General features: G+C 38.9%; 1 protein-coding gene across 1 annotated transcript in view; it reads left to right on the top strand.

Moving 5' to 3' along the window:
- DCHS2 (dachsous cadherin-related 2) overlaps window positions 1-14,509 on the top strand; it is a 129,357-nt gene that overhangs the window by 58,975 nt on the left and 55,873 nt on the right. Inside the window, exon 3 of the mRNA XM_074821269.1 lies at window positions 3,337-3,568. Coding sequence (XP_074677370.1) covers window positions 3,337-3,568 — 232 coding nt within the window. The remainder of the gene's footprint in view (window positions 1-3,336; window positions 3,569-14,509) is intronic.

Genomic DNA, 14,509 nt, shown 5'->3' on the forward strand with positions numbered 1-14,509 from the left:
AATTTTTTTTGAGACCTAATAAAGAGGTGCACTAATAGCTTTATATTTTCACACAAATTTGATCCTGCCAATGTAAAGAAAATATTACTTATGGTTGTTTTGACTTGATGGTAGTTTCTTATGTTCCCTTTTTGTTCCACAGGACACACAACTCTCAGGAGTCTGACAAAGAAGCTGTTGTAATTGTGACTCTTTGTTGTATCTAACAGAACAACAGTAGTTAAAAATACTTGAACACTTGAGAAAAGGGTTTTTAAAATGAACTGTGGCTTTCTGTTGCTTGTAACATGTCTTGACAAATGTAATTTTCTGTCAGCAACAGACTTGTTTAAATCAGCCGTTGTATTTTGGAAGATCTACTAGGTCATGCTTGCTTATGAGCAGATGAAGTATATCCATGTGGTTAGAAATAGAAGCAGTTTGTTACTTCTCACTTGGGATGATACTTAAATTTTCACAGCCAGAGCAAGAACTGGGCCATAACCAGTTAATATTGTAAGTTAGCTAGTTAGTATCGTACCTGACTCATGTGTGAGGGGATACACTGCTGCTTCTGGAGAAGAAGGATCTGTCTCCGTCATAAAGCTTGGTCTCTCCTCTGAGAGATTAGGTTCCCCCATATACTTAGAATTGATCACTTTCCAAAGACTTTGCAGTCTTTACACAACTCCATAGGATAAGTACAAATTGGCTGGAAGGGGGGTTTTGTGTCTTTGTTTTTAGCAATAATGAAACTTGGAAGAAGCGGTTTAAGACAAGCTCTTGTGAGTTTTTGCAATTTGGTTTCCTGCTGTTCCAACCATCTTTTTAGATGCGTTTTATTCTTGACCTCACTTCTTCCTTGGCCTTCTTTCCTTAATGTTTGTGATTTCTGTCCTAAAGTACCTGAAAGCTGTGGAGCTGCAGAGCATTTCCTGACAGTGAACAGAGCACATGGGCCCCCTGCTTTTAGCTCCTGTGCAGGGATTTCCTTCCCGAGGAAATCAAGGTATTGAGGAAGGGACTCACTCTGAAGTGGGGTTGGGATGTTGTCAGTGAGCCTACTAGATCTGCACATCTACGCTTCTCCATATTGGCTCAGGGTTTCATGGCTGTCTCAGTAGTTTTGAGGTTGATGCTAGCCCAGTAACCTTCACAGTCATGGTCCCCGGCACATCTCCTAGCTGCTGGCTGCCTCCACAAGCAGCATGAGCCCTGGAAGCATGCCATAGCTTATATTCTTCAGAAGAAAACCCAAGCATGCCAGGAGGATGTGGGCCAGATCTCCTAGTTTGTGGGTGAAACATAGACATGTGATGCACAAGATCATCTTAATTTTCCACATACTTGAGCCTCCATAGGAATGTCACTGCCACCCAACAGAGGTAATATTACTACAGGGATGAACAAACCAAAATGGAATAAAGCAAAAATCCCTATGGAAATGTGGAAGAGAACACTGATAGTATTTTTTTGCCAAAAGTAAGTCTCAACCTGTGGACATAATAAGAAAACCCTCAAAAATAGTTTTGGAGGAGATTGTTATGCTGCAGGGAAAGTCTAAAGGAGTAGTATTCAGTCTGAATCATTGGATAGTTTCATGAAGATCAGGTTTAAAAATAATTGACATGAACAATTAGGCTGTAGAAATACTTGACCCAGTTATTTTTTTTGTATATAATAGCTACTGTGACTGCAAAACTGTAAGTTTGGACTAGCTCAGCATAGCTTGTCATGTGTACATACCAACATCCGACCTGAGTCAGCAATTTCCTAAGTGACTAACTGGTGCTAGCACAGCATGCTTGGCCTGACTTAAGAGCACAGGATTCTTCCTCTGTCTGTATCTTAATGTACTTTGTACAGCACGTGCAGGCTATATATACGTGTGCTGCTTTGTGACTCCATTGTACCTGTCAGTGTCTCAGCATTCACCATTAGCTGTGCCACAGTGGAGCTGCTTTCTTCTAAAAATGTTAGTTGTTACGGCTGTAAAATAATCTTGGAAATATGAACCCCTCCAAACTGATGGAGGGAGTCTGCAGGGAGTAGGAGGTAGTGCCTCTGAGAAATAAATTGTAATTTGTTTCACTCAAGGCCCTGTGGGGTCTATACTTCAGCACCCACAGAATTGTCTTTTTTCCAGATTGTCACAAAATTCAGTGCTTTTCCATAGCAAATCATGATTTTGCTGTAGCATAGTTTGATAAGCCAGCTTGTAGTTGCTCCTCGCTTCTCCAGTTTCACTGCAGAGCAAGGGTAAACACGGTCCTGTGGCTGCCGGCGTGATATTTCAGTGGGCTCTTGGTGGGCATCTGTAGCAGGAGCTTCAACTGTGCAGAGAGCAGTGCAGCGGCTGGGCTAGGGTCACAAAGAGGTACAGTGCCGAAGCTGTGACCAAGGCCTGGCTCTTTTCCTAGCTCCTTGGGCAGGGAAAAGAAACAAGAGCAGAGAAGTTGAGCCAAGCCCCGTAGAAAGCGTGGTGAGACCTCTTTCCCTGCAAAATCACAAATGCGCTGGAAATAATTTTATGTAATCTGTTACGAATTTTACATCAATAAATTGTTTCAGCTATGTGCTTCAGTCGAATTTGGTATTGTTCTGTCTCCATGCACAAAGTGAAGGTGTGGGTCTGTAGACAAGCACATGTGCATATATATAGAGATATATATAACTACACACACATATATACACAAATATATGTATAGACACACACGCACACACTGCATGAGCAGAACTGCTTGAACCTGCCAGAGTGGTAAATTGAGGATAGGTCTTTTAGGCAGCAGCCTGACAGGTCAGCTTTTGGCTGTCCTGCACTGCTCTGCTCCCAGTCTGTGTTCTTAATCAATAGTTGAAAAAGCTTCATATTTGCTGTTATGATGGTCACGCTTTTAAATCTGAAAGACTCATAGACAGAAAGAAGTTATTCCTGCTTTACTGGAGCACCACAGTCACTTGAGAGGCCTGTGTTTCTGGGGCAGAAAGCCCTGACTTTTGTCTGTGAAGGAAAAACAAGTGAGGTTAGACTAGCAAGAATTTGACATGTGTAGTGCTCGTTAAAATTAACAAAAGTAACTTTGTGTTCAGGCCTCACCATCGTAAGAAACTGAAACTTCTTTACATGCTCAGTCAGCTTGCTGGAGTTGTTCTGAGCATGTAGCTTGCCTAAATGCAGTATTTTGTGGTATTACAGACACTATAAGTTGTTTTTAACAGACATTTTCATTGCTCAATGTTGTTGCAGTGTGTTTCGTTTCCTAATGATGGGCTGAAGCCAGATGTGCATCATTCTATTGTGTACACTTTTAAAATTGACCTTGTTTTTTGTTTTTATCTTTCTGATTTATCCAACAGGGTGGGCTGAGTGCCCAAGCTTTTGTTCGCATTGAGATAGAAGATATTAATGATAATCAACCTGTTTTTGAACAAGCAGTCTATGTGACGAGCATCAGCAGCCACACACAGCCAGGAACAGAGATCATCAATGTTGTTGCCACAGACAGAGATTCAGGAATATATGGCCTTGTCACATATGAACTGGTCCCCGGAGAATTTTCTTCTTTTTTCACAGTGGATACATCCACAGGTACTGCGATTCAGAAAGGCTATAATTATGCAACATGTATCTTTTCCTTGATGATGCTTTTTTTTTTAACTTGGGGTCATGTCATACAGGTGAAACTTGGATTCTTCTGGAAAATAATTCTAGACGAAGGTGGAGGATTTAGGTTTAACATGAAGACTTTGCATTCACTGGAATAAACAGGAGAATGGGAAACATAGTACATACCAGTCCAATACAGGACAAGCAATATGCCACTTTTCCACTATTTTCAGCCATAAATCTATTCATCCTTGTAAGAAATAATCAAAACATTATTTTTTTAAATAATATCTGAATCATTCCGGTTTCTGGAGAGAGGTTCAATGAAGGAGTGATAGTGAAAGCAAGAAAACAATTATGGCAAAACCAAATCTGGGTGAAGTTACTTGAAGACATAGATTGAATTACTTTTCCCATGGCCACAAAGCAGCCCCTGTAGTCTGCTTTCTAACCTTAAAATAGTTAAGCTGACTCAGCATCAGCTGTGAAGAACATGAGTAGTGTATCTACAAATGTCCATGGTGTCCTTCAGGGAGTGGTTAACCAAATTCTAGCTACCATTTTACTTGAGAGCCAGCCCTTGCGTATAAATGTATCCTGATCAATGGTTTTGCTTTGTGATGGTCATGGCACAGGGGATTATTTTATATGTTTTAAGAATTTTTTTGGCTGTTGTGGACATGTATATGCTAGCTGCTTGGCATACGAAATGTTGCAAGGCTCTATTCTTTCAAAATGGTGCCTATTTTCACTTTCTTACATAGTCCCAAAAATATTCTGATGAACAGAAGAAACTAATCTTCTTAGGAAGTTGGTCTGCTTGTCTTGGCTATTTCAGAATTTATTTAACTGTGGACTTTAACTGCCTGTCAAGTCAGATTCTCTGGGGTATAACTGATGCCAAAAATATATAGGTCAATCAATAATTAGGGAGCTGGATCTCCACAGGCATTTAACTGGTCATTTTAAAACTGCTCCAGCAGGCTTGTCAGAGAGCGCCCCTGTGGATCACGCTAGCAGCACTGACTTTGCAGCAGTCCTCTCTTTTGAAAGGCTTCTTCCTCAGATTGTGACCTTTTGGCCTTTTTTTCTAGTTTTGGCACTTTGTATAGGAAAAATGTCACGCTTAATCATGAAGACCATATAGGTTTATAAATTACTATTATCTTGTGGATCTATCATGGTGTTTTATCAAAGGCAGACTAAATTCAGGGTGAAGTTGCTTGAGGTCATTATTGCTGACATTTCATGATGAGAAGAGCATTTAGGTCAGAGACGCTATTCCCAACATTATAGTGCTTGGAATCTGATTGCACTTAATCAGATCTTCTGGGTAATTCAGGAGGTCAGACTGTGTCTAATTTTAACTTATTAATATTAATGCTGTGTGGTTTGTTTTTCTGAAGAATACACTTTTTCCTTTTATATTCTTCCATGTCTACCTACAATAGTGCTTATGCTCAGTCACTGGTTAGCAGAATGATTTTTAAACTCTTAGCAAAAATAAACAGTATAAAGAAAATGAACATTAAAATTGCCAATTTGTCACATAGAAGTTTTGCAGTCTTTGTGGGTTAAATACCTGCAAAAGCTGTTCAGTATTCAGAGGGAGATGAAACAAGTGGCTCACTACTAGAGCACGGAGATTTTGATCTCTTCCTCCTTACTTCTTGTCAGGACAGTGACATTTTCCAGTTTTCATCATACTAAAGCTGTCTTGATATGCTCTGATATATGACCTAATTTAGATGTATCTCTCTGAAGGTTATGTGAGGGACTTTAGTTATGTGGGCTGCATTTAGTGAACAGAGGGCAAGGGACAAGTATGACAAGAAATAGGAATTCATCAGGAGGTGGATCCCCAAACCCATAAGCCAAACAATATCATATTACAGTTTTGGTCTTTGGTTTTCTGATCTTGTGGATGTGCAGTCTGTTACTGATGTGTTCTGCAGTTTTTCTAATTTTCAATATGGCATATTCTGTTTTATCTGCTCTTTTCATTATTAGAGGACCTGAAAGGAGGCACAGCGATCGTGGTGGAGTCTTCCATGAATTTGCCTTACTGATAAGTTTTATTTTTTTAAATGATTAATTTTTCTCACTGATAGAGCATTTAGGAATGAAAATCAGTGCATTAGTCTTTTTGGCTGCTTATGTTCATTATAGCCCTTAGCATTACATGTAGAAGTGGACAGAGATATTTTCAGTATTATGAGATTTAAATTAATTAGTAGCTAACAGTTGTCACATTACACTATGATACATTAAAATCATATGCAAGATGATGCTGTTCTCCATGGCATCTATAATTTCTGTTTCATGGCATCTAGATTGTGGATTTTAAAATTTATCTCACTGTAGTCTTCTTTGGGGATGTTTTTTGAGTGCTGCACTTAGAAAACTCGCTAAAGATTCATTTTTTTCCCCCCATTCCCTTTTTCATTTTTAAAAGAGAAATGGATGAAATAATAAAATAAAAACTGTAATCTGAGTTCTTCCCTGCTATGGCTTTCTTCTGGCTATTGCTTTGTTAAAGCAATTGTATGGATGTGTCAAGAAAGCTTTAGCTTTGCATAGCAAGCTGTGTGTACAACACAGGATATCATACCAGGTCAAACACTGACTGTATAGAATACATCAATGGTGCTTTTGATACATAGATATTATGAGGTGAAGCTCCTTGAAGGAGCTCCATCTTTTGTTTCAAGCTCTGTGACATGTGGATGTCGTACATAGATAAATTCAGTGGGAGTGGGAAGGAAGAGCCTTTCATTGAGCAGATAAATATTCCATGAAAAAGTTTTTTGAATCCTAAGCAAGTCTTTATTAGTGATATCTGTTTGCTATTTTAGGTTTTAGACGCTGCATTTATTGGTTGTGACATGCTCTTATACTCGTAAATAACATTTATTGCATTTCCATTTGAGAAAAAAATTGAAATGAAGTATTTTTCATTTGATTGATGATAGACTGTCCACAGGAAAAACCACTTTAAGAACTGTGTAACTAGAAAAATGTATGGATGGGGAACTGTAAACCAGTTCCTCTGCTAGTTCGTGACTCTTGCTATCGTTTGTTTCTAATGTTGGTGTAAACAACATCTTGGCTTCATTATGTTTCCTTTTGTAGATATCTGATCCATGCATGATCTATGAACAGCATTTGTGAATTGATTAGAACAAAGCAAGTTGAAGAGCTCTTCTGGCTAAGAAACTGTTTGAGCTATGTTTGTTTATTTTCCTATCATTACCTAACAAACTATCTGAAGGACAGTGTATTTATAGTTATGGCTGAGCAGGTAATTAAAAATGTAAGTCACAGGATACAATCACAGGTGTGGTAGAAAACCTATGCAGTCCTTAACTTTAAGACTGAGTTTAACAGTTGAATTTATAAACTTTCATTATGTTACAAGCATTAATACTTTCCTTCGCCCAAGGGTGTATAATTCATTTTTCCATTTACGTTACTGATACCCTTCTTGAGAATTGGATAAAAAGATGGTTATCATCCTACTGTAGCCCTGGTTCAAGGAAGCTGTTTTGAATCAACAAAATTAGTAATAGTCTTTGAAAATTATTTTGGGCCAGCGTGACTTCATGTGTCAGCCTTCAGGTAAATGGTCTGTTCATATTCTTAGAAGAAGTCCCCTGCTAGTCACAGTGTGCAAAAGAGAGTCCCATGAAGGCTAAGTAAAAGGCAGCAGCCATTGGTTTATGTTCATTTGAAGGTATTAGTGAGTTAAACCTAGTATGAAAAGGATGTAGAGAAAGTAGCATTCACACAGTGTACATTACAGCACTATAAGCGTTTAACTTAGCTTCTCTGTTTCTTTCAACTATGTAAGATATTTAGGCTTGTGTTTCTGTGAATCCTACCTAAATTAGATGCCTAAAACAGAGGCTATGACCTTCCTCTGCTGTATTTTACTGACAATGTTTCTGTGAGTGTGGTGGGTTGACTCTGGCTGGACACCAGTGCCCACCAAAGCTGCTCGATCACTCCTCTCCTCAGCTGGACCAGGGAGAGAAAATATAATGAAAGGATCGTGGATCAAGATAAGGACAGGGAAAGATCACTCACCAGTTATCATCACAGGCAAAACAGAATTGACTTGGGGAAATTAATTTATTTTATTGCCAGTCAAATCAGAGTAGGGAAATGAGAAATAAAATCAAAACTTACAACACCTTCCCTCTATCTTTCCCTTCTTCCCAGGCTCAACTTCACTCCCTATTTCTCTATCTCCTCCCCCCCAAGTGGCACAGGGGGATGGGGAATGGGGGTTGCAGTCAGTTCATCACACACTGTCTCTGCTCTGACGTGGGGTCCCTCCCACAAGACACAGACCTCCATGAACTTCTCCAGCATGGGTCCTTCCCATGGGCTGCAGCTCTTCATGAACTGCTCCAGTGTGGGTCCCCCATGGGGTCACAAGTCCTGCCAGCAAACCTGCTTCAGCATGGGCTCCTCTCTCCATGGGTCCACAGGTCCTGCCAAGAGCCTGCTCCAGCACGGGCTTCCCACAGGATCACAGCCTTCTTTGGGAACATCTACCTGCTCTAGCATGGGGTTCTCCACGGGCTGCGGGTGGATATCTGCTCTATTGTTAACCTCCATGGGCTGCAGGGGTACAGCCTGCCTCACCACGGGCTGCAGGTGAATCTCTGCTCTGGTGCCTGGGGCACCTCCTCCCCCTCCTTCTTCACTGTCCTTGGTGTCTGCAGAGTTGCTTCTCTCATAAATTCTCACTCCTCTCTCCCAGCTGCTGTTGCGCAGCAGGTTTTTTTCCCTTATTAAATATGTTACCACAGAGGTGCTACCACCATCACTGATGGGCTCAGCCTTGGCCAGCGGTGGGTCCATCTTGGAGCCAGTTGGCATTGGCTCTATTGGACAGAGGGGAAGCTTCTAGCAGCTTCTGACAGAAGCCACCCTTGTAGCCTCCACCATTACCAAAACCTTGCCATGCAAACCCAACACAGTGAGGAATTTGGAGATCTTTCCATTGACTTGAAGATACTTGAATGAACCTTTTGTCATAATACCAGCTGTTACGTATTTATGCCAAAAAATACATATTGAATACAACAGACTAGCCTTGTTAAAAGAGCTGGTCAGTAGGTTAGCGTTACAAATTTTTTTGCAGCACAAAAGCTTCTGCAAAATGAGCATTCTTTTAAGGAAATTTTGACTTGCTAAAAAAATAATTCATCTCCTCTGAGATGCATTCTAATTTCTTTTTAGCTGAATAGCACAGGACATCATGTGACTAAAATGGCCTGTAAGAGATGTAGAGCAGTCTAGGAGCTTAGTCCTAGAAGAATAAAAGGAGGAATACACCTGAAGGACATGCACATTTAAGAATGTAAGAATTATTAACCTGATCAGCCAAAAGGCAGATTCAAGTCCAGCATCTTATCTCTTTAACAGTGCCTGGTAATGGACGCAAAAAGAGGGGTTAAGTGTAGAGCTTGTGCAGAACAGCCGCTCCACTGATATATTTTTCTTGTTTTGGCAGTGTGCAATTTAGGGCTATACTACTTCCATTACTGTACTATGGCACCATATGTAAATGCGACTTAATGTCAAACTGATTTAAAATAAACTTTTTGATTTGGTTCAGAGCACCAGAATAGATTCATTCCAGTTAAGGATGTTGGCAAGTTTTGTTTTATTGAAGAAAATGGAAATTTTGTTTAACAGTCACATTTTAGGAGATTTTCATTGCATGAAAAAATTTTGCTTTATTTTTATTACAATACAGGTTGAAAACAAAAGTTGAAATACCAAAATTTCTTTTTGGGAAAAAAAAAAATCCAAACTTTGCTTAACTCCCATGTATTATAAAATGTTTAATATATAGCAGATTGTAGTACGCATCAAAGTAAAATGGGGATGCATCCTTTCTAAAGAAAACAAGGCCATTTTTATGATGATTAATGATGTTTTCATATAGTATTGTAGGAAAAAATAGTTTATTTTTAAACTACTTTTGGCATTTTCATACAGCATGTAGTACATTTGCTAAACATATGAAGAGGTTCACATGAATAACATTTAAAATTAGGAGTGCTTTATTTTGGAACATTTTGAGGCCACTTGGTTTTTTTAACTGCAGTTTCTTCAATTACTGTTTTTCTGATCTTTCATACGAAATTGATAGCATATTCAGAATGCTGCAAATCAGAGGAATATGTCTGAGACATTGGTTTAGCTCACTAAGTTTTCACCTTTGAAGAATTTTAAGTCACAAAGGAAAAATTACTCATCTCAGCTGAGTAATTTGTGGGCATTTACCTTCACTGGGATCTCATCTAAAGAGAAATCTAACATAAAGAATACAAGAAACAGTATATTCTCCTTGAAGCACAGAAAATTTGCTGTAGTAAGTGTGAGAACGCAGATTTTGGCCCTGAAAGAAAGCTGTATAGCAGAAAAACATGAAAAAATATGCACAGTGCCAGCTCTTAATATATGTGTGTGTCTTTTATGAATAAAATCCAATAGAATTGACCATTTACAAAGAGAAAAATTTCTACAAGCTATGTGCCAAAAACTCAACCAGACATTAGTGGGGTGACATGTGTACCTGAGATCCATTGTGCATGCTACAATGCAGAGTAGTTACAAAAATACTCTAGCCACCCCCCTTTCTTGTAGTTAAGACAACGTCAGATCTCCGAAGCAGAAGAAACCACCAGATGAGACAGAGAGTGAACTCCCATGGCATTGCACAGATGATGTGGGCTGATAACAAGAAAAATGGTGAAAAAGAAAAAGTTGTGCCCAAACATCCCATTTTTGAGGAGAGGAATAACATGAGATTTGTACAGTAAAGTTCAGACAATCAACACTTTTCTTTGATGGAGGCTGTATGGGTCTTAAGTACATATGTAACAATGTACCCCATGTTCTCAGTTAACTCAAAAAAAAGAAGAAAGCAGCAGGTCACACAAAGAGAGCAGAGAGCCTTGGCAAAAGGCCCTCACACTGTTGGACTGTTAAAATGAACATAGTAGGGGAGTGTATGTAGTAGAAAATCAGTTTGTGAGGATTAAGATGAGCATCTGGAATGTTTTGTAATGCACTTAAGATATATTTGCTGTTCTTATATTATTGGGCTTATATTAGGCTTCATTCTCTATCTCTGCTGGAATCATGCATCTTTTGGTACAGTGCCTTCAAAGAAATATCCTCTGTGGTTACCATGGCAGTTGAGTTTTGTTATCATGTTGTGCACTGAGCTGTTTTTGGATCTGCAGGCTGGCAGCTTGATTGAAAATGTCCTTGATTAAAAAGATGTTTTTGGAAGACTTCGAAAAGCTGAGCAAGCAAGGGTGACCTGATGGGATGGTGCAGCAGTGCTGGAGCTGTTTAGATTGTGTGGGGAAGGCTCTGCCTTTGTCTTTGAAAATACAGCAGTTCACCAGGGCAGAGTCCTGCCCACTTATTGGTGTATGCTTTGATTTTTGGTGTGGGTTTTTCTGAAACTCATGTTTTATGTGAAAGTGTTCTGTTTGTATGCAACCAGACAACAAACATACTCTGGGTTACTAGTATGTCAGATTAAAGGAAACAAAGCAAGGCAGAAACAGGAAATCTCCCTGCAACAGCAAATTATGACCCTTCAGTTACATGCTGCTTTACTGACAAATTAGCATTTTTTTTGCTTGTTTTGTTAGGGAAGAATTATTTAAGCATGTCATAGTACAACATAGAGAAAGGTATATCAAAGAAATACTTGTTTTTTCTTTATTAAGTTTAGTTTTGACATCCTATGGTGAGTCATAAAAGCTTTGTTGTACTAACATTAGCATTGTACTAAGCAGAAAACCAACCCCAAACCCCAGTCCTGTCCTGTGAGGTTTACAGTAGGTTGCAGTAGTGAGACAGCAGTGGATTAACATGACAAATAGTTCAGTATCTGCAGGTTTCTTTTAATATGTACTATAGAAAGTGAGAGTTTTTGAGGAGCTGAATGTTAGATTTGACATTATTCTGAAGAATATGTAGCAAATATAAATTTATTGACAATTTGAGGGGTTTTTATGTTGAAATTTAAAATGGGAGGAAAAGGAGCAATCAAATATTTAATTTGACTTGAGCATTAAAAATAAAGGAAATTAAGCAATAGATTTATGAAGTAAGCAAGGAACTGAAATCCCTAACAGTTAGGTGATTGCTGTGGTCACCAGAAAGACCCAGCTGAGTTCTTCCTTGGCTTTGAGCAACATTGGATCTGTTTGCCTTCTGGTGGGTGTTGTAATCACCTGATTAAAGTTGAAGTCATAGGACTTTTTTTTTACCCTATTAATATTTCTTTAAGCATTTTGGGCAAAGTGGTGCAGCTTCCCTGCTCAGAATAGCTGCTTGTACTAGGGACTTCACAGCGAAAGCAGTGCCATTTCTTGCTAAATGGGGAGTGTGAGGCCGTTCTGCTGCTGGCAGCTGGTTCAGAGTGCTACTTGCCTGGCTTGTAGCTGGCGGGGACGTGTTCAGCTTGTTCAATGAAACACTTGGTTTAGAACCAACGTAGGGGTTTGGAAAGCTCTGAATGGGTCTGATCCAGCTTCTGTTTGAGACCTTTCTTTGATGGACTCTTACTGTTGCGTACCTTTTCCTTAGTGATTCATCATCCCTCATGAAATGAATAGGCAACCAAACATTTTAAATACAATAGTATTAATTGGTAGAACCATTGCTCTAAAAAATTTGCCTTTTTTAAAACTCTCAGCTTCTCAAAATTATTGGAAAAAGGCATTATGAATTTTGTTTATCTGTCTGCAATTTTTAATGGGATTCATGAGTCTCCTCAAGCACCTGAGGACATTTACAGAGGACGCTTTATAAATAAGTTTTTCCCTGCAACAACTGTCATGCTAACTTGTTTTGTAGTAAACTTTGAACCATGCATGGAAAGCACTACTAAAATATTAATATTGTCTCTAATTAAAATTGTAAAAAAAAAAAAAAAATCAGAGAATTTAAAATTTTGTTGGTGTTCAGATAGCAAATAGGCTAAACACTTCATCCAAAAAGCTGGTAATGCAAATATAAGTATCACTTTGTATTTTAAGTCCAGTCCTCTAGCTCAGTTCTTTAAGTTGCAGAATTGTGTTTAACCTTTTCATGGTTAAATGGCAGATGGGAAGGCTGAAAGAGGCCAGCTTTACGTGTTCATTTACCTGCCCCTGAGCACTAAGAGGCATGTGATCTTCTAAACTAGTGGACTGTGCTCTCTAGAGACAAAGAAATTTGCATCCCAAATACTGCATTGCAAGACTTTGTCTGAAAATCACTTATGTGACAGAAAACTGAGCTTAAATGATGCAAAAACATTCTAATACTAGGCTCATTCCCTGTCTTGTCTGACATTAGAGGCTAATGCTCAGGTGGATATTCTGCTTGTGAATAATAGAACTGCCTTAATTAGAGATTCACATTTTGTGTGTTGTTGAATACTTCTTAGCTCACTAAAATCGTGTGTACCTGTGGTATTATAGTAGTGTTGTGCTTCCAGGAGAGCTGCAGTGTTAAAACTGTATATATTACCTTACAGATCCTGCCACTGGTTCCTTATGTTACAGATTACCAACCTGGTTGGATTTGGATGAAGTGCTCTGGAATAAACTTTGATATGCTAAGTAAAGTCTTAGTATTAAACACAATATGTTTAAATAGTAGTGGTTGTAGATACTGAGCTGTTTTATTTATATTTTCGTTTTAAGAGGAGTTTAGCACAAGAACCTGCTAGAGAGGGGCCACCATTAAAAAGCATTCAGCAGTGCAGGGATATGAGGCTTCTGTAAAGTGCAAATGTAGATAGGAAATTGATACAAGTTGAACCAGTTATTTACTACAAAAACATTGAAATACTGAATACTTTCAAACTTACAGTAGTCCTCTTATTCACTGAAATTCAAAACAGTGTTTGTGCCATCAAGATTAAGCTTTTTAAAGCCTCTTCCTATAAGCTGAAGCTGTGGGTATGACAGCAGGTAGACTGTAAATAACAATGTAATTCCTCGTTAAGTCTTTCCTTTCCCCTGACAGTTATTAAACCACCTCTTAGAGCAGTGCATTTTGCAGAGTGTTGTTATGGTTACCATCAAGAATGCAGCTTCACTAAAACCTGCATTTTAAATACAGGTAAATTGCTAAAACTGGAACCTAAATGCGATACTAAGATTAGAGGTTGGACAATGAGTCAGATACAGTTAAATAGAAATTTCAAGCAGAAGCACTACAATTCTTCCTTAGAACAATGCTGGTTTTAATGTTAATGCAAAGTCTATACCTCTTAACTGCATTCACCTCTTGTACGATCACCCTGCCTATGCTCATCCTGAACATTTTTCTGACACATAAAAAGCATATAAAAAGCAAAGCTGTACTTGTGTCCGTGCACTGAGAAGCCGGGGTGCTAGATTGGGCGAAACGTGCTCCGAGCAGGTCAGTGGAACACCAGTGCCTACGCAGTATTAAACAGCAGATCCAGTGGTCAGCTTTGAAGGTCAGTTGGGGTGATGAACTATATGTACCCTTTTGCCATCTGCTCGCTGCCTGGGCTGTGCCAGGTCATGCCAGCTGACCTATCCTAGGATGTTTGCTGAAGAAATACTGCCATCTTTTAAAGTTGTTAGGGTGTTCGGTTTTGGAGTCTTAGAGAATGCTATCGATAGTTGTTGATTTTATTCCTCTTGCTGTGTTCTAAAGTTGTTTTTTTATTTCATGAACGATGAGAAAATATTGGAAGCTATTTAAATGAATACACATTTCTAGGCAATCCAGACTTTTTTACTGAAGTTAGTGTGTCCTGATTTATATCTTTGCATCTGCAGTGCTTGACTAGTGGAAAACGTTTTGTTTACCTATGAATGGCTGTAAATGTAGGACTGGTTTTTGTTTTGCTTACAT

Source organism: Strix aluco, chromosome 4 (assembly GCF_031877795.1).
Source record: "Strix aluco isolate bStrAlu1 chromosome 4, bStrAlu1.hap1, whole genome shotgun sequence".
Taxonomy (NCBI): Eukaryota; Metazoa; Chordata; class Aves; order Strigiformes; family Strigidae; genus Strix; species Strix aluco.